Source organism: Gracilinanus agilis, chromosome 4, assembly GCF_016433145.1.
Source record: "Gracilinanus agilis isolate LMUSP501 chromosome 4, AgileGrace, whole genome shotgun sequence".
Taxonomy (NCBI): Eukaryota; Metazoa; Chordata; class Mammalia; order Didelphimorphia; family Didelphidae; genus Gracilinanus; species Gracilinanus agilis.
Genome location: NC_058133.1, coordinates 523,190,198 through 523,209,637, shown reverse-complemented (window position 1 = coordinate 523,209,637; position 19,440 = coordinate 523,190,198). Strand labels below are relative to the sequence as shown.

At 41.1% G+C, this 19,440-nt stretch overlaps 1 protein-coding gene across 2 annotated transcripts; it reads right to left on the bottom strand.

Moving 5' to 3' along the window:
• Positions 1-88: 88 nt before the first annotated feature.
• Positions 89-18,767, bottom strand: LOC123247652 (retinal-specific phospholipid-transporting ATPase ABCA4-like). 2 transcript variants are annotated; one of them, XM_044676606.1, is made up of 10 exons: positions 18,521-18,767; positions 15,349-15,411; positions 13,327-13,433; positions 12,498-12,639; positions 9,435-9,569; positions 6,432-6,535; positions 6,252-6,344; positions 5,205-5,454; positions 3,347-3,505; positions 89-313 (listed from the first exon to the last, which is right to left on the bottom strand). In XM_044676606.1, the coding sequence occupies exons 3-10, from the start codon at positions 13,380-13,382 to the stop codon at positions 305-307; spliced, it is 948 nt and encodes a 315-aa protein (XP_044532541.1). In that variant the 5' UTR covers positions 13,383-13,433; positions 15,349-15,411; positions 18,521-18,767; the 3' UTR covers positions 89-304. The 2 variants fall into 2 exon arrangements, with proteins under 2 accessions (XP_044532541.1, XP_044532542.1); XM_044676607.1 differs by having other exon boundaries at positions 3,419-3,505.
• Positions 18,768-19,440: the final 673 nt, after the last annotated feature.

Below are 19,440 nucleotides of genomic sequence, written 5' to 3'. Positions count from 1 at the left end.
TTTTCTTTGTTTGTTTGTTTGTTTGTTTGTTTCTTTCCTTCTCTCTTTCTCTTTTCTTCTCTCTCCCTCCCTCTTCTTCTCCCTCCCTTTCTCTCTTCCTCCCTCCCTCCCTCCCTTCCTTCTTCTTTTTTTTGGTTGTTTTTGCTACAGTGGGATTATTCACCCTGGTTGGCTTCATTCAGATGACAATCTGGGCAAAGGACAAACACTGCACTTATGTAAGAGAGTTCAAGGATTACCCCAGTTTCAGGATGCCAATCATTCCTTTCTTGCTGTAGGAAGCAAGCGGTGATGCATGGGCACTTCAGCGGACCTACGGGCAGAAAAGTCAACAGATGAGCCCTGGTCTTCTGGGTTTTTTCAAAAGAAGTGATGACTTTTCAACTTTTAAAGTTAATTAATTGGCAATAATTCTCTTAAAGACAGCTAAGCCAAGGCACTGGGTGGGGTCTGTCAACACTCCAAAGTTATAGAATATTCTTGTTTCTTTCCCTGATGAGTGAGGGGGCCTGGACTATGCTTGTTCCAAGATCCTTTCTAGCTTCCAAATCCTCAAATTCTATGTATTTGTGTATTCATAAATACACACATCTTCTTTTATGCATATATACATGCATATTAAAAGATAACATGTCCCTAGGATATTTTCAATTTACAAGGGTTTTTTTGGATGTGTTTTGGGAGTAGTGGTAGCTGGTTTTGTTTGGTTTTTTTTTGGGGGGGGGGTCACAGTTTGCTTTTTTTAAGCCCAAGCAAGGTGTCATAGCTTTTTTGTCTATGGAAACTCCCATAATTTGGGACATCTTCAAAGGATGATATTGGATAATTTCTTACAGAGCTGGCTTGTGTCAGAAGAGCAGTATATAAATTTAACTAAGAGGAGTTGTCCAGTTTATAAATGGGACAGGACCCCTCAGTCTTGTACTACTTGGGCCTGGGAGGTAATAGTGCCATGCTCTTTAAGCCTAGCTCATACAGAGATGGCAGCCATTGTAACTTTTTCAACCAATAAGAAAATACTGTGGCTTCTGCCAATGGGGCAGGCAGCATGGAGTATGGGTGGAAGGGGCAAAGAAGCACAGAGAGGTAGGGAGGTTTAATTGGTGAACCAGTCCTAGTTATCTGAGATGGAAGGTCAGTGCAGAACCTGGAGCTATCTAGACAGAACATGTTTATCCCATCCTTCATCCAGTCTAGTCACATGTTCCCCTAAGAAGAAATCTTTCCACGTCCTATATTTAGGACTGAGAATATGGCATGAGTTCAGGACAAAGGGGAAAGTCACATGGGTTAACCAGTGTTGTAGCCATCTCTGAAAGCAATTTAAAAGGTCTCTGTTAATGGGGAAAGTGGATTATTTGTGTTTCCAATGGGTCTCAGGCACTGATTGGAACAGCTCATGATTCTAGAGGGTCTGGGTCACAGACATTCAATTATTAACCCATTTAAAATGTTGCTGGCCACAGACTTGATCATCTACATGACCCTCAACCTATTTTCATAAAACAAGCTATGATGAAACCAAAGGATCTTCGTCCTTCTGGATGTTTCCCAGGGTCGTGTTCTCAGCAAGGTTTTCAAATGTACTTGGTGAACTGATGTACTGATGTCTCATTCCTGAATGGACAGCTCAGCTCAGCTCAGCTCTCTCTTGCTCACAACCCACAGCCAGCCTCGGGACTTCCTGGGGAAAGTTTTGAAGGTTTTCTATAAATCTGTGCAAGAAATGATCCCATTGTAATTTGTGGGACATTTTAAAGATTTAAAAAATATATTTTAGGATCTCATAACAGAAACTTGAAAATGTGATTGTTATTTATTCCGCTACAGATTTATTTCCCTATGAGTGCTATATAGAAGGATTTTTGCAACTCTTTGTAAAGATGATTTACATAATAAAGTCAAACCTATGTTTTGAACTCTGAAGTCATTGTGAAAACACCAGGTACCAGGCATTGGGCTGAAAGTCCCTCAAGTCCCATGATTCTTTGCAAAGTGTCAAATATAAAACAAGGATTTCACTTCTTCAGTTTTTGCATGCAAAATGTCACATCTGGTTTTCCCAAAAGTCTACCTTTTTTTGCAGTCTACCAGGAGCCAAACGTACACAAGGGGGGAGGACATTTATACTACTTACCTCATCAGGTTGTTGGTAAAGAGCTACATAAAGGTAAAGAGCCATATAAATGTGAATTATTATTAATATCAATCAAGTTTGTGAGGTATAAAAACCCATGGCTGGCAAGAATTTTTACTGAAGCTTAGCATTCCAGGGTCATAGGCTGTAAATGTGTAGGCATTTCTTTGCCCTTAGGTAGGGCCTGGGCAGAGTCAGCTCCCCCAAATAATCATTAGTTCCTGAAGGCGGGCACTATTTCTCCTTTTATCTTTGTATCCCCAGCATCCAATGTGGAGCTTTATAAATAGTCGGTGTCTAATAAATGCTCATTGAGTTGGACTGGTTTTATCAAGAAGAGGAAAAAAAATCATCATGATAGAATTCTCCAAGGAGAATATTTTAATTGGTGGATGAAAAAGCATTTAAGGGCTTACTATGTACTAAACGTAGAGGATACACCTCTGTGACCTTGGATAAGTCACAATCCCCCAGAGCCTCAGTTTCCTCAACTGCAAAATAAAAGCATCCGTCTAGTTGTCCTTTATCATCCCTTTCAGCTCAAAATCTCTGATGCTAAGACCTCCCACAGAAAAGAGCTTAGATGAGGAAAGGGCTCCCATGCACGTATTTTTATCTTCTTTTCGTAGTGGTTCTTCACCTGGATCTGTGGGTAGATTTCAGAGAGTCTACAAACTTGGATGGGGAAGAAAAATGGCATCTTCATCTTCACTAAACCCTAACTGAATTTTAGCATTTTATCCAATTATGACTATCTGCAAATTCCATGGGCTTAAATTGCAAAAGATGTTCATGATTTTAAAAAACATTTAAGAGAGGCAGCTAGGTGGCTCAGTAGCTAGAGAGCCAGGCCTGGAGAAGGGAAATCCTGGGTTCAAATCTGACCTCAGAAACTTCCTAGCTGTGGGACCCTGGGCAAGTCACTTAATCCCAGTTACCTAGCCCTTCCTGCTCTTCTGCCTTGATGGAAGGGAAGGTTTTTTTTTTTTTTAATGTTTAAGAACCTCTGATTAAATATACTAAAGGAAATGAGTGACTGGGGACAGTTATTCCTTCTCTGTTCATTTCAGATCCCTTGAATTTGTGATTTCACACACGTAGGAAATATCCCATCGCCGAGAAGTGTTTAGGAAATTTCGTCTGGGCAGTTATGCCCCTGTCACCCCTGGGTTCTGGCTAGGTGTAAAAGAGCCCTTTGGAGAGGCTGACCTGGGCTGTGCATCGGGTCTGAGCAGAGGGCTTGCTCTCTACACCATCCCGGGAGGGAGGAGCTGGGGCTACCTTGGCATCTGTGATGGCTCCAGCTGCACGGGGATGTAAGGGAAGGTCATCCTCTTCAGTCTGCTGTTTAGCAAAGTTCACAAACACCTGTGGGATGGGTGGGTAGGGAGTACCGGAGGAGGGAAAGGAGAAATAAGTTAAAAAAAAAAGAAACATTCTAAGAAATGGCCACCCAATGGGCTCCCATACCCCCCTACAAGTTCTTCAGTTTAAGCCATCTATCTCTGCCTGGACCAGAGCTAGATCTTCCATCAGAGTACCGTAGAGCTAGAATAGAAATCTCAGAAGCCATATAGTTAACACCATCCCACCCTACACATTTTACAAATGAAACCAAGATCCAGGAAGCCTCTATAAGGTCACATGGGATAATATATATGGGATAGTAGATCCTATTTTTATTCTGATTTTACAGTATGGAAACTGAGGCAAATAGTTTAAATGACTTGCTCAAGGTCACCCAGGTACTAAACATTAGAGGTCATATAAAGAGTGCTTTTTTCCATTGTTACTCGATGTCCCTGTTAGGGGGCCTGATTGGTTCTCCAGGAGGTAGCTTGTATACTTGGCTTGAAGAATCCCCAGAATCTTGGGTCCCACAAATATCTACTTCTCATATTCTTCAGTTGAAGCTGAAGTGGTTTCAGCAAAAGAGTTTGGGAAGACTAAATGCAGATGTGGTCAGCTCTAAAGATGCAGAATGGCCCACTAGAAAGAGCACTGACCTTGGGCATGGGTTCAAATCCTACCTCAGATGCAACCTGCCTGACTTTGAACAATTCACTTAACTTTCCTGGTCCTCTTTTTCTTTATCTGTCAAATTAGGGGACTGGACTAGGTGGCCTCTGGGGTCCATTCCAACCCTAGATCTATGGCGCTGAGTAGCAACATAGTTTAATAGAAATAAGATAAGTTGGGGACCTACATACACCTACATGGAACATTGAGCTATCAATGGGTCCCCTTCTCTTCCCAAACCTCAGTTTCTCCATTCATGAAATAAGGGAGTAAGAGCTCTGATGGCACCTTCCAGATCCTGAGTAGCAACATAGTTTAATAGAAATAAGATGAGTTGGGGACCTACATCGCACTCCACTATAAAATAAGTTGGGGACCAAACAAAATCGCCTTCTTTTTGTCACTGCTGCCACTGAGTTTGGATCCCTGCCTGGGGTTTAAGGAAAGATGAGCCTGGGCACAAAGTGTCTGAGTGGGATAACTGGGGATAACCCCCTCCTTTGCCTCCCTCAAAGGATTGCTTTGAGGATATCCACTGAAACAAACACTACTAGATAGTCAATATTTCCCATTGACATTGTAGTTTGATTTGGGCTCCGCTTGGGAATCCTTAGAATGGTTGAGTATAACCCAGATTGAATTGCTTTTAAGCTCCGGGAGGGGGAAGAGAAGAAGGGAGGGAGACATTATGGATCATATAACTTTGGAAAACTTATGTGGAAATTTGTTATTAAAATTAAAAAAAAATTAAAGACTAGTGGGCCACTGAGACCTCTTCATTTGTTTTAAACCCTTCCCTTCTGTCTTAGAATTGATACTAAGATTGGTTTCAAGGCAGAAGAGGGATAAGGATTAGGAAACTGCCCAGGGTCACATAGTTAGGAAGTACCAGAGGTCAGATTTGAACCCAGGTCCTCCAGATTCTGAATGCTCTAACCACTGTGCTGCCTTGTTGCTCCTTAGGTGATTCTTTCTGAATTCCATACCTGCCCCATTTTCCATTTCAGTGTGATGGAGGCTTGCCTTTGGGCTTCTGGCCCAGACTTACTTGGTCCAGTGTGGTCTGCGTGACTGAATATTCTTCAATGTACAGGCTGTCCTTGTTGGAAATGAGCAGCTGGAAGATCCTGGCTAGCGAGGAGGAGGAGATGCGATACTGGAGCATGTTGTAGTGCCTCTCCCTCTGGACGCTGCCCGGGAAGTTGGCTTGTAAGAACTGCTCTGCTGGGTTCAGGTCTGGAAGCAGACCCACCTTCGGGGGCTTGATTTTCATGGTGACAATGTAGCCGTCTCCAAACCTAGGATGTGGACAGAAGAGTGAAGGACAGCAAGGGGAAGCCAGGAGAACCAGGGAGAGCCCGTTTTCCTTTTACGGCTCAGGAAAAAAAAATCACGCATTTGTCCTCACTCAAGAAGTCTAGCAGCCCTAGACTTGGTGTTGGCTGCTAGGTGGTGTGGTAGGCAAAGATACCAGAGGGGTCTGCCATTTCCTTCTCCTTTGCTCATTTTCCAGGTGAGGAAATGTAGGCAAACAGAGTTAAATGACTTGCCCAGGGTCACCCAGCTAGGAAGTGTTTGGGTTCCGATTTGAACTCAAGATCTCCCTTCTCTAGAGTCATCAATGGCTCTCAATCCATTGAACCACCTAGTTGCCCCAAGAGTTAACTTTTCACTGGGGAGATTTAACATGTACATAGACACAAAAATAGAAGTCTTACACAAAGCTTGGGACATCTAGGTAGTTGCTAGATCTTTGGGTTTGGAGTTGGGACAACCTGGGTTCAAATCTGACTTTGCAGCTGGGTGACCCCGGAAAGTCACTTGACTCCAATTGCCTTTAAAGGGTCAAAGCTTTTGCCCATTCCTTCCCCCTGACTGTAGGTAGAAGGAAGCTTCCCATACACCAGAGCCAGCCCTGCTCTTTCCTAAATAAACGGGCTGGAGTCTTCAGTGCGCTTTGAAACCACTGAACGAAGACCCTCCTTCCCGCAGCCACAGGGGTCCCGTGTCCTCTCCCCTCCCCGGCTCCCCTCGGGGCCCCTCCAGCTGCAGAGGGAAGCCACCCTGGCCACGCGCGGCCCGTCCTCTCCCTTACTTGTATTTGAGGTGCTGGATAGTGCCCAGGCACTGGAAGGTCCCTCTCACCATGATGGCCAGCCGCGTGCACAGGGCTTCGCATTCTTCCATGCTGTCGGGGGAAGAGATGGAGGCGGTCAAAGGCAGTGTGGACACCCCGCGCCCACACCTGCCCGGCTCCCGGGGACAGCGCGCTCACCTGTGCGACGTCAGGACCACGGCTCGCCCGTCCCGGATGATGCCCACGATGGTGTTCCAGAGCAGCCGCCGGGACTGCGGGTCCATCCCCGTGGTGGGCTCGTCCTGGAGGCGCGGGAGAGAGGGGCAGGGAAGGACCGGGCTGAGCCAGCTGGCTCCTCCCCCCACTCCCGCAGGTCTCCTGGCTAAAGGCTATTCCAGCTCTTGAAAAGAGGGAACTAAACCCGCGGGAAGTCTAATTCAGGGGCTCCGATATAGGAAGGGAGAAGGCGGAGTATTTGGGAAGAAGTCTCTAATAGAGCCACGGAGGGCTGGCTACGGGAGCCCCCCGAAGCCAGCTGGCCCAATTCCCTCATTTTAGACATAAGGAAACGTACTAAACATTAAATAGCAAATTATTAAATCATGATCATAGTGGTAGCTATCATTTCCATTTAAAGTTGGCAAAATTCTTTATATCTAACAACATCCCTGGGAGGCAGGGGGTTATTATTATCTCCATTTTACAGATGAGGAAACTGAGGCAGACAAAGTTTTTGTCTTTTTTTTTTAAGTGACTTGTCCAGGGACTCACAACTAGTAAATGTCTGAGACTGGATTTGAACTCAGATCTCCTTGACTCTAGATCTTGACACTAACTTAGCTGCCAAAAACAATTAAATATTAATATCATAATACTAACTCTAACTAGATATGCAGCAAGATTTGGTGGCTAGAAAGCCAATCTCTAAGCCCAGAAAATCTGTGTTCAAGTTCAGCTTCTGAAATATATTGACTGTGTGACCCTGGGCAAATCACATAAGGTAGGAGAGCTCTATGCCATTTTTAGGAATATAACTTGCAAATTGGATGGTAAACAACTGTGAATGACCTCCTAATACAGTGATCCCAGACAATCCCACAGGACTCATGGAAAAGGTCATCTGTCTCCAGAGAAAGAACTGATGGAGTCTGAATGTAGACTAAAACATACTCTATTTTACTTTCTTTCTTCATTTTTGTTTTGTTTTGTTTTGTTTGAGTTCACTTCTGCAAAATGACTAATGTGGAAAAATGTTTTACATGAATGTGGATGTAAAATCTACATGAGATTGCTTCCTCCTAGGGAGGGGGCAGGGGAAGGAGAGAGAGAATTTGGAACTTAAAATTTAAAAATGAATGTTAAAAAAGTTTTTATACATAATCAGAGAAAAGAAAATATTAAAAAATAAAATTTAAAATACAATAAAACAGATAATTTAGAAAAGAACATAAATTGCTGAAAGAACATTGAGATACACTGCTACATAGAATTCCCTACATCAATAAAATCACAGGTTTAGTCCTTATCTCTGTCCTTAATTGTGTGATACCAACCAATCAACAATTTAAAAAATCTGTGGTGTGGAAGAAGCTGAGTGGCTCAGAGGACAGAGAGCCAAGTGTAGGGATGGGAGGTCCTGGGGGACAAATTTGGCCTCAGACACTTTCTAGCTGTGTGACCCTGGACAAGTCACTTAACCCCAATTGCCTAGCCCTTACTGCTCTTCTACTTTGGAATTAATACTTAGAATTGATTCTAAGATGGAAGATAAGGTGTTTGGGTTTTTTTTTTTTTTAAGAAATTATGATGTGCCACACATTGTGCTAAGTGCTAGATATACAAAGATACAATGAAACGGTCCCTGCCCTCAAGGAGCTTACATTCTATCATGGAAAAAATACATATCCATAGAAATATATATACAAAAGCAAGGGGCAGCCAGATAGCTCATTGGATTGAGAGCCAGACCTAGAGAAAGGATGTCCTGGGCTCAAATCTGACCTCAGATACTTTTTACCAATGTGACCCTGGGCAAGTTGCTTAATTCCCATAGCCTAGCCCTTACTGCTCTTCTGCTTTGGAACCAATATACAGTATTGATTCTAAGATGGAAGGTAAAGGCCCTCACTGCTTTTCTGTCTTGGATCCAATATACAGTATTGATTCTAAGATGGAAGATAAGGATTTTTAAAAAGTATATGCAAAAACTTAAAAAAAAAATTCAAGGTATTTCAAGGGAAAACATTAGTATTTGAGAATAGGATTCCAAGCATTGTCTTTAAAAGTAAGAGTGAATTGTATTTAACTGGAGGTAGAGGGACATTCTAAGAGACTTTTCTAGTCACTCTTGACTCCTGGGAGTTTAGACTATCAATAAATTCCCGTTTGCCTGATAAATGAGAATTATGCTTGAAAACCTTCTTTCTTGCAGTCACAGATGAGGATTTGTACTCAGGAGTGGTTCCAGGGCTGCTGGCACCCTTTGATCACAGGTTTCCCCTCCCCTGCTTTTTGGCAGTCCGTGAGCCCAAAACAGTATTTGGACTAGAATAGCCCAGAGACAGGGCTTTTTCACAAAAATATTCCCCTGTCCCTACTGACACCTTCCCTTGAGTGGCCAAAGAGATATGCCAAATTGTACCCAGCTAGAGAGGGTTATGTTTTCATACAAAGATTTAAACCAAACTCAAAGTGGACAAATGGATTACTTTGTTGAATTTTAAAATTAAGTGAATCCAAATACATACATACATTATATATATGAATATAAATGACTCCAAATAAATATTTGTTTATTTGGGACTTATTATTGCTGTTTAGTCATTTTTCACTCATGTCTGACTTTTTGTGACACTTTTTGGGGGTTTTCTTAGCAAAGATACCAGAGTGACTCACCATTTCCTTCTCCAGTTCATTTTACAGATGAGGAAACTGAGGCAAGCAGGATTAAGTGACTTGCCTAGGGTCACACATCTAGTGAGTGTCTGAAGTTGGATTTGAACTTGTCTTTCTGACTCCAGGTCCAGCATTTTATCCACTAGCTGCCCATTCAAGATGACTCGAACTGCCATTTTTCTAAAACTATTGGCCTAAGTCTTGGAAATATTCTTTAAATTGAATGATGCTTTGATGGGAGTAAAGTCATTAGTCTTCCATATTTCAGGGATCTCATTCCTCTCTTTGCTCAATGATGTCTCTTACCAGCAACACCAGGGGTGGACAGCCAATCAGAGCAATGGCTGTGGAGAGCTTCCGTTTATAACCCCCACTGTAGGTGCCAACCAGGTGGTCTGCAAAGGGAGAGAGACCCAGGCTCTGAATGCACCAGTTTGCTACCTGGGGAAGAAAGACAAATCAAGAAGTCAGTAAGCATTTATTAAGCCCTTACTGTATGCCACACACTGTATTAAGTTCTGGGTATACAAAGAAAGGCAAAAATGTAGTCCCTGGCCTCAAGAAGCTCACAATCTAATGGGGGAGATGATATGGAAACAACATATATACACTGCAAATAGGTTTTCTTGGAGGGAAAGTTTTAGCATTAAGGGGGACAAGGACAAAAATCCCTTTTGATAAAATTCAATTTTATTTGGGGCAGGTAGGTGGCTCAGTGGATAGAGAGCTGGACCTGGAGATGGGAAATCCAGGGATCAAATCTGGTCCCCCTCTTTTTTTATTTGAAAAAACCTTATTTTTCATGAATAATATGGAAATAGATATGTGATGACATTTGTATAACCCAGTGGAAGTACTTATTGGATTTGGGAGGGGGAGGGAAAGAAAATGAAATATGTAAACATGGAAAATATTTCTAAAATAGAAATTAAAAAAACTTTATTTTTCACCTTACTTATAAAAGGAGAATAATTTCTATGCAACATTTTCAGATAAGAGTAAATATTGTTGCATTTCATTCAAATACAAAAAGAATAATAAGTACAAAATAACAGGCATGAAGCAAGCTACCTATGAGAATAGCAGTGATTACTACAGTAGCATGTGCAAATCCAATATTCTTAAACATTAATTTCCATTAGAAAAGAAAAGTGACAAAACAACCTTTGCCATTCCATTTGAATTCATTGACCACAATAGCTAGCTGTGTGACCCTGGGCAAGTCACCTAAACCTCATTGGCTAGCTCTTACTCTTTTACCTTGGAACCTATAAGATTCTAAGATAGATGGTAAGGTTTTGTTTTTTGTTTTTTTAATTCATCTATCTATCTATCTATCTTAGATCCCAGGAATACAAATACAAAAAACCAGCCTTTCCAGTCCTCAAAGAATTTACGTTCTTCTGGTTGGATGCAATATGTAGGCAGATAAGTACAAAAATCTTTGAGCAGTTTTCAGCCTTAATGGTAGAGAAATGCATTAAGTCTTTTGGGGGCACCCTGTATACCAAGTTAGTACAAAATACTGGGGGTGGGAGCAGAGCAAGAATGATTATCAGCCACATTGTGGGAATCAAGAAAATAAAATCAAATAAGACAAAGTAGCCAAACATGAGCCTAACCCGAAATAAAAGAGTATTTAATTGCTTCCCTACCTTGCCAGCTGAAATCATTTGTTGGGGTTTTTTCCCCTGCCCTCACATGCCCCAGAGTGTCAAGAGAAAACTGGAGATCTTTGCTGGGCCATTTTTTCCACAAACTCTTGGGATGTGCCCATGCTGGTTTCTGTCTTTCACTTTGTTCTTCAGCTTGAACTATTTATTCATCAACAAGTATTTATATCTATCTATTTACAGAGAGATAGATAAATAGATAGATAGATAGATAGATATAGATAGATAGATAGATAGATAGATAGATAGATAGATAGATAGATAGATAGACAGATAGATATTTAAACCTTTCTTTCTGTCTTAGAATCAATCCTAAGTTTTGGCTCCAAGGCAGAAGAGCAGGAAGGGCTAGGTGATTGGGGTGACTTGCCCAGGGTTACCCAGCCAGGAAATATCTGAGGTCAAATTGGTACCCAGGATCTCCTGTCTCCAGACCTGGCTCTAGTCACTGAATCACTTAGCTGCCCCAACAAGTATCTCTTGAGTAAGTTAATAAAGTTTTATTAAGAGCCTACTATGTGCCAGGAACTGTGCTAGACATTAGGGATTAAAAAAAAGGGGCAAAAGACAAGTCTTGCCCTCAATCTAACAATCTAACAGGAGAGACAACAACATACAAAGAAGCTAAATACCGATCATGTGGGAAATTATTGACTGGGAAATTAAGAAGGCTTTCTAGAGAAGGTAGGATTTCAGCTGGGATTTAAAAGAAGATGAGGAGGGAGAGCATTCCAGCAAGGGGGGAATAGCCAGAAAGAATGCCTGAAGTTGCAAGATAGAGTCTCTTGGTTGGAGAACAGCAAGGTCAGAGTCACTGGATTGCTCTTTACTTATGGGATGGGTACTGTAGGTACCACTAGGTACTGTAGCCAGGGAAATCCAGACCAAGAATCCAGTTCCTAAGCATTGTGTATTTTAAGTTCACACTTATTCCATAGCAGATGGAGGACCATTCCTCTGAAAGAGTTTTTCAAAATCAGATAGACCTGGGGGAGATTATGGCTCCACATCTCTTCCTAAACTAGTCCACGTTTCCACTTACAAAGTGATTGAAAGGTTTATCATGTTCAAAGAGGAATGCCAGTCCATGTGACCCAGGCATTTGTATTTCTGCCCCTCATCATGGAGAGAAAGAAGTGGTCCAGGTACGTGTTGTACATGTTGCAGGTTAAGGTTTGTACAACATGACCAAGTTTGTGGATGCTAAAAATTGTCTTGAAGGCAGCTAAATTTCAATGAAATAGTCTTCAAATATTTGTTTTAAATACATTCATTTTGATATTAAAAACATTTATAAGGGGCAAGAAATAATTCTATCCTCAGTCTCGTGTGATGATAGAAATAAAATGCTTCTGTCCTGTTGAGCTTAAGCTTTGTAAATAACCAGACCTGACTTCTGGTCCCATTGCTGACCATCTGGTGACCAGAGTCTCTGGGCAAACACTGGCAGCTTCTGGGCACAAAAATATATGGTGAGAATGAATAATAGTAATAGTAGTAGTAGCAGCAGCAGCAGTAAAAACTAATATATTGCTTTAAGGTCTTTAAAGCTCTTCACCTATGTAAACTCATTTGATGAATGAAGAAGCCTGGCAGAGACCTTTCCCCAAATTGCCCTGCCCTGGATGAAAGACCTCAGACATAGATCTGGACTTTTATTACCCCTCCACAACATTAAAAATGAACCCGATTTTACCCTCTTGATATCATCCGTTGGAACACCCCGGAGCCGGGCATAGAGATACAGATGTTCTCGGCCAGTTAGCAGGTCATCGATAGCATCAAACTGAGGGCAATAGCCCATATTTTGGTGGACTTCAGAAATTTGGGTTAAAATGCTGCAAAAAGAAAAAAGAATCTTTAAGGGCAGAAATAGTAAGCAGATGGGGATGGGGGGACACTTCTTAAGCATCTGAACAAGACATATCAGCAAGGACCAGTTGCCTCCTTCCTTTGCTTGAGTGCTAGGAATATATGCCCAGTTTTAGAAATCAAGGAAGAGGGAATTTGGGTTAGAAACTAAATTAACTCCAGAAATTCAGAAATTTGAGCTCAACTCGTATCAAAGAATTGCAGAATTTGGGAATTGAAAGAACACAAATAGCCTAATGATCCAATCCATCTTTCAAAGGAATCTACTAAAACATACTCCTGAAGCCATCATCTCCTGCTTGAATGCCTCTATGTGGAAAGAACCCATCTCTCTTTTTTTAAAAAAACTCTTATCTTCAGTTATAAAATCAATACTAAATATCAGTGGCTAGGCAAATGGGTTAAATGACTTGCCCAGGGTCTCACAGCTAGGAAGTGTCTGAGACCAGATTTGAACTCAGGAAGATTCCTGACTCCAGACCAGGCACTCTATCCACTGTGCCAACAAATCCTTCCCTGCATGATCTTGTTAACTTAGTTTCTCTGGGCCTGATTGTGGTGGATACTGGATTTTTCTGGTAGAGAACACTCATAATGACTTCCCTAAACTGGTGACTTAGGCATGGCATTGGCCCACAAAGCAAGGCACTCACCTATTTCCTGCCACAATGGCATCTCCTGATGTCACTGAGATGTCTCCAGTGAGCATCTTGAATGTGGTTGTTTTGCCAGCACCATTCACTCCCAAGAGACCAAAGCACTGAAACAGAAGAAGATAAATAGTTAGACTAGGAGGAATGTTTCTTTCTTCTTCTGTCTGCCATTTTGGAAAGTTGAGGGTCTATAGTGATGATTTAACATAGATATTCACAGACTCCTTGACCAGGGTTGGCCCTAGACCAGACTGTGAAATGGTACCCTCCAACTTCCTGGGGTTAGAGGGTGCCCTTTTCCTCCCTTCTTATCACTCTCTCAGGATCCCAGAGTCCTCAATACTTTCTCTATCATTCTCTATCATTATCCTTTCAGTGGGACTTCCCACCTGAATCCCAAAGGGCAGCATTTAAGGTTCAGGCCCATTCCTTTTCCCCTAGTCTATGTTTCATCCACTCAATCATGTTATTTGAGAACATGATATTAATTATTATTAATATTATTTTATTATTATTAAACAATTAGTGACCTATTTCTGGCTAAAGTGATAATGACGGATAATGGCTTGCCATTATCCATTTCAAGTTATAGATTTGCATTTTTGCTCGAATTTTCAATCTCTACTCAAATGCTTAAAAGCACAGTGCCTTATATAGGGTAGACAGTTAATAATAGCTTGTTGAATAAATGATTCAAACACTCTGATAGGCTTGTGTTACAAATGATATATGGGCCAGAGGGATTTTTCTTTACTGTTAAATCATAGAATATAAATGTCTATGTGTTATAATAATGCATGCAAAGTGCTTTGCGAGTTTTGTTATATAAATGTCAGTTACTATTATGATTATTATTATCTACCCAAGGGCATCCAGTCAACAGGTATTTATTTAGGTATTTAGTAAGTACTGGGCTTTACACTAAGCCTGGGGATATAAAGGGAAAAAAATCACCTCACTTTTTCCCTAATACCTCTCTAATAAGAAGGTGGAGCCAGGGTTGCCTGCGTGCACACACATACATATACATACACACATATACACACATACACACATATAGAGTTTCTATACATTTTAGGGGCCCTTGAGAATGTGGGGATATGGGGGCAGCTGGGTGGCTCAGTGGATTGAGAGATAGGCCTAAAGAGAAGTCCTAGGTTCAAATCTGACTTCAGACACTTTAACTCTATGTGACCCTAGGCAAGTCACTTAACCCCCATTGCCTAGCCCTCGTCACTCTTCTGCCTTGAAACCAATACATAGTCTTGAGTCTAAGGCAAAAGGTAAGGGTTTTTAAAAAAAAGAAAATGTGGGAATATGCCAAATTTGCTTTTGATAACAACACCAGTAACCTGCTATAGGCCCAGCAGCTTTGCAAATAAGCAAAAATAACGGAAATAAAATGAAAAACGCTGGTTTCAGAGACATTTTCCCAGCCTAGTTCAATTGCTAAAAGTCAAGTTTCCAACCAGCTCCTTTATCTTTTCCCCCATCTTCTCTTCCTCCTCCCACAACAGATTTTCAGTCAGTGTTTGCTGGCTGAAAGATAAGTAGAAGTCACTGCCTTCCTAAAGAAAGCTCCTAATTCTGGTTAATAAATTTCAGGTCTCCCTATGGTCAGTTGGATAAAATAGAAAGTCCTTCATTTGGATTTTAAGGCCCTTCTCAACCTGGCCCTAACTTCTCTTTCCTGACTCATATTATATTTTCCTTCCCATTTTTTGCAGTCCAGCAAAACTAGCCTTCTGTCTGTTCTGCCTGTCTGTATATAATACTCCATTTCCCGTCTCTATGTTTTTGGTCATTGGTCTCAGTCATTCTCCAGGCCTAGGATGTACCTCTCCTCACTTCTGCTTTTAGAATTCCCTCTTTCTTCAAGATATAGCTCAGGCACTACCTTCTACAACAGAAAGGTTTCAGGGAGGTGAGGCAGCGAATTCATATTATTTCAAGGTCTCAGACTGATTTTTGATGACTCTGGTTTCATGGACCTGAACTATGCAAAACTTAATATATACAGACCTCTCCAGGGCGAACCCCAATACACAGCCTGTCCACTGCTGGGCTTGTGGTGCCTGAATAAATCTGGGGGAAAAAAACATGAGAAGTTACTTATTATGATAGCAGATAGCTTACTGCTCTCAACACCAGGGTAGGATGCTGGCAGAAATAGCCACTATCTTAATGCTTAGCCAAAACTCTGATGCTTTTGGGGTGAAATAGGTGTGATGGGAATGTTTCTAACCACCAAGAAATGTAGATAGTTCTTCTATCATGGTAGAGAACAAAGAGCACTGGAGCCAGAAGACTTGGGTCAAATTACCTGTGTGACCCTGAACAAATCACTGAATCTCTCTAAGCCTCACCTTACTCATCTGTAAAATGAGAAAGTTGGAGACTGGCTATCCAAGGTACTGCCCAGATACCTAACCGGAACTCCTAATCTATAGTACAAATTCTGAATCATCTTTCAAAGATCTAACCATACCACTTCCCCTATGGAAAACAAAACAGAGTTACAATGCTTACAATCTATTAGAAAGAACACATATATCTTTTTACACTATCATTCCACTCCTAAAAACTATCACTCTGTTAAGCTTTCCTATACAAAGGACCTCATTTTACATAACCAACACATCCTAAGACCTTTCTTGTAAACGGAAAATCATGCATAATAGCAAACTCCATTATTTAATAAGTATTTCTTTTTTTTTTTTTTAAACCCGTACCTTCTGTCTTGGAGTCAATACTGTGTATTGGCTCCAAGGCAGAAGAGTGGTAAGGGCTAGGCAATGGGGGTCAAGTGACTTGCCCAGGGTCACACAGCTGGGAAGTGTCTGAGGCCAGATTTGAACCTAGGACCTCCCGTCTCTAGGCCTGGTTCTCAATCCACTGAGCTACCCAGCTGCCCCAATAAGTATTTCTTATATGATCATACCTAGACATTTTGTGGCTTTTCTTTGGTTTATCAGAGCTATCAGCATCATTACTCTTATACTTTGGGATCATTATTAATAGCTAAACAGCATTAATGAAACAAAGAGAAATACTGCCATGATGCAAACACAACTTGTTATAAGTGAGAACTCTGGACAAAGATTGATGCAGGAGCTAATATTGTCAGAAAACAATGTAAAGATTCACACTAACTCTTCTCAGAGCAAAAGTGAGTATTATTGGGAAAACTGCTGTGAGATTTTTATACCACTTGAGGAAATGACATTTAGACTGTAATTAATTTTTTACATATTTTACATATTTTTCTACTTTTTTTGACTGCCACTTGCATATACCTGAATTCAAATGTGTTGAATTTGCATAAAATGAGTTCCTATGTTTTGAAGATACCAACATATTTTTATTCATTCAAACTAATAAACTTTAGGGGATCCCTACTGCCGCTAGAACTAAAAAAGAAATTTTCTCACTTGGATTTTAAGACTCTTAATCACCTAAACTGAACCTATCTTTCCTGACTCGTTATATATTATTTCTCTTTCCACACTTTATGGTCCAGCAAAACTGGACTTCTTTCTGTTTCTCATATATAATAGTCCATATCCTATCTCTGGTTCTTTATTTTTTTAAATTCTTACCTTCTGTCTAAGAATCAATCCTGTGTATTGGTTCCAAGGCAGAAGAACAGTAAGGGCTAGGCAATGAGGGTTAAGTGACTTGCCTAGGGTCGCACAGAGTTAAAGTGTCTGAGGCCAGATTTGAACCCAGGATTTCCCATCTCTAGGCCTGTCTCTCAATCCACTGAGCCACCCAGCTGCCTCCCTATCTCTGGTTTTTGGAATTGGTCATTCCCCATGCCTAGAATGCAGCCCTGCTCACCTTTGCTCTAAGGAGTCTTTCTCCTTCAGGATACAGCTCAGGCATCACTTTCTACAAAGTCTTTCCTGATCCCCTCCATTGCTAGTGTCCCCCTTCCCAAACTACTTTATATTTAACATACTTATATCTGTATATAGTGTCTCCTTTCATATAATATAAGCTTCTTGAGGGCAGAGACCACTTCCTTTTTGTCTTTATGTCCCCAGCACTGAGCATAGAGTCACAATAAGCACTAGGTGGCATCACCTTAATGCCATTTCAATAAATTCCCTTACAACAGAAAGGACTGCAAACATTCTTCTTTCCAGCTATATTCTCAACCATAAACTCCAAAATCAAAGGGGAAAACCTTCTGATGGTCTTCAATTGTACAACAGGCGGCAATCATCCTTAACACAGAGAGCAGTGGTTGGGGTTAAAGGGGTGGGTGAAGATTAACAAAAAGAAAAAAGCAAAATCTACACTAGGAGCTCCTGAGAAATTATGGGAGATCTTGGGAGATGGAGTAGGTGATCCCAGGAGAAGTTAGGGTGTCCTAGGCAGGAGGCTCAAGTTATGTTCCTGGGACCCCCCAAGGCCACGAGGAGGTAAGAAGAACAAAGGCAATCTGCTATTTGACTAGATCAGATGTCTAGAGTTTGCCTGTCTGTGTATTGGCTGAGAAATGGCAAGAATGGGAGCAGAAAGTAGATGCCCTCGAGAAATAAGTAATATAAATGTCACCTTTTAAATTAAAACGCATAAATCATTTGCCCAAATATTTTTTCCTAAAATATATACCCTGCAGTTTCATATCTAATCCTATTCCATCCTACAATCTATATGGAAATGTTCATTTTATTTGTTAAGTTTAGAATAAAAAAATAAAACCTAGACTAACACAAAATATTTATATACAAACAGAAATATGTATATATGTACATATATTTTATTTATACATGTTTATATATACATATGCAAACACAGAAATGAAACGAAGGTGGTGTCATCAAAATATTTCATTAGGGAGAGAAATGTAGAGAGCACAATCACCCTTTTGCTGCCCCCATTTGTGGGTATGGTAGCCTCAACGAGGGGGCTTCCTGTCCTTTCAAATATGTCATATATCTGACCTCGGTTTTCTCATGAGGATTTTAACTTGGGGGGGGATGTTCCCCAAGGGCATAGTCCCTCCCCAGGTGCACCAACTCTTCCCCTAGTTCTGACTGCTCTTCCCCAACTGGCCCAGGTGCAAAAATCACTAGGTTCCACCTTGATTATATGGTGGCTCTACAAAGAGAGAGTAAATGAGAGACTTCTGCCCACCGCGCATGGCCAAACATGTAAAAACACATTTGATTTCATGTCTTCTCACCTTGGTGAGCTCATGTAGCCTCAAGATATCCGTTTTATTGCTTCCACTAAGAATTCTTTGTCTTTCTTCAGCCACATCATCATCTTCATCGGTAATGGGTTGCTTAGGAGGCTCAGCAATCCTAGAGAAACCAAATAGTTCACCCCCAAGAAACAGGATAGATTATTATAGAAACACAGGTTTAGGGCTAGAAAGAGCCCTAGAGATTTTGCATCCCAACCCTTTCATTTTAGAGATAAGGGTGAGAATGGGCATCTTTTTTTTTTTTTTTTTTTTTTTTTTGTAAAATGTCTTTGGCAGCTAGGTGGCTTAGTGGAAAGAGTGCCAGGCTTGGAGATGGGAGGTCTTGGTTTCAAATCTGACCTTACACATTCTCTAGCTGTGTGACCCTGGGCAAGTCACTTAACCCCTATTGCCTAGCCCTTACTGCTCTTCTGCCTTGGAGATGATGCATAGTATGGATTCTAAGACAGAAGGAAAGGGTTTGTTTTTCAAATGTAATTGGGAAATATTTATGTAAATAAAAATACAGTAACATAGGTAATGCTAATGTGGTTTTTAAAGTCAAAGTGGAACCTCAAAGAACCTGTGGTATAGGGTCTCCCTTTCTATTGGAGTTTGACATTTTGACAACACTGGTCTTGTGGTATCCTCTGTACCAATCCTTCACATTTGTCTCTACTGTGTCCTCCTTTTTATCCCAAGCCCTCATTACTACAAACAGTATAGTGCAGTGCAAAGAGAGCTGAATCCTGGCCCTGCTCTTCTCTGTGTGACCTTGGACAACTCATTTAGTTTCTCTACACCTCAATTTCCTCATCTGCAAAATTGAACTAGAGCAGAGGATCTTAACTTGGAATCTGTCTTAAAAAGTTTTTTTTTTTGATAAATATACCTCAGTCTAATTGGGTTTATAGTCC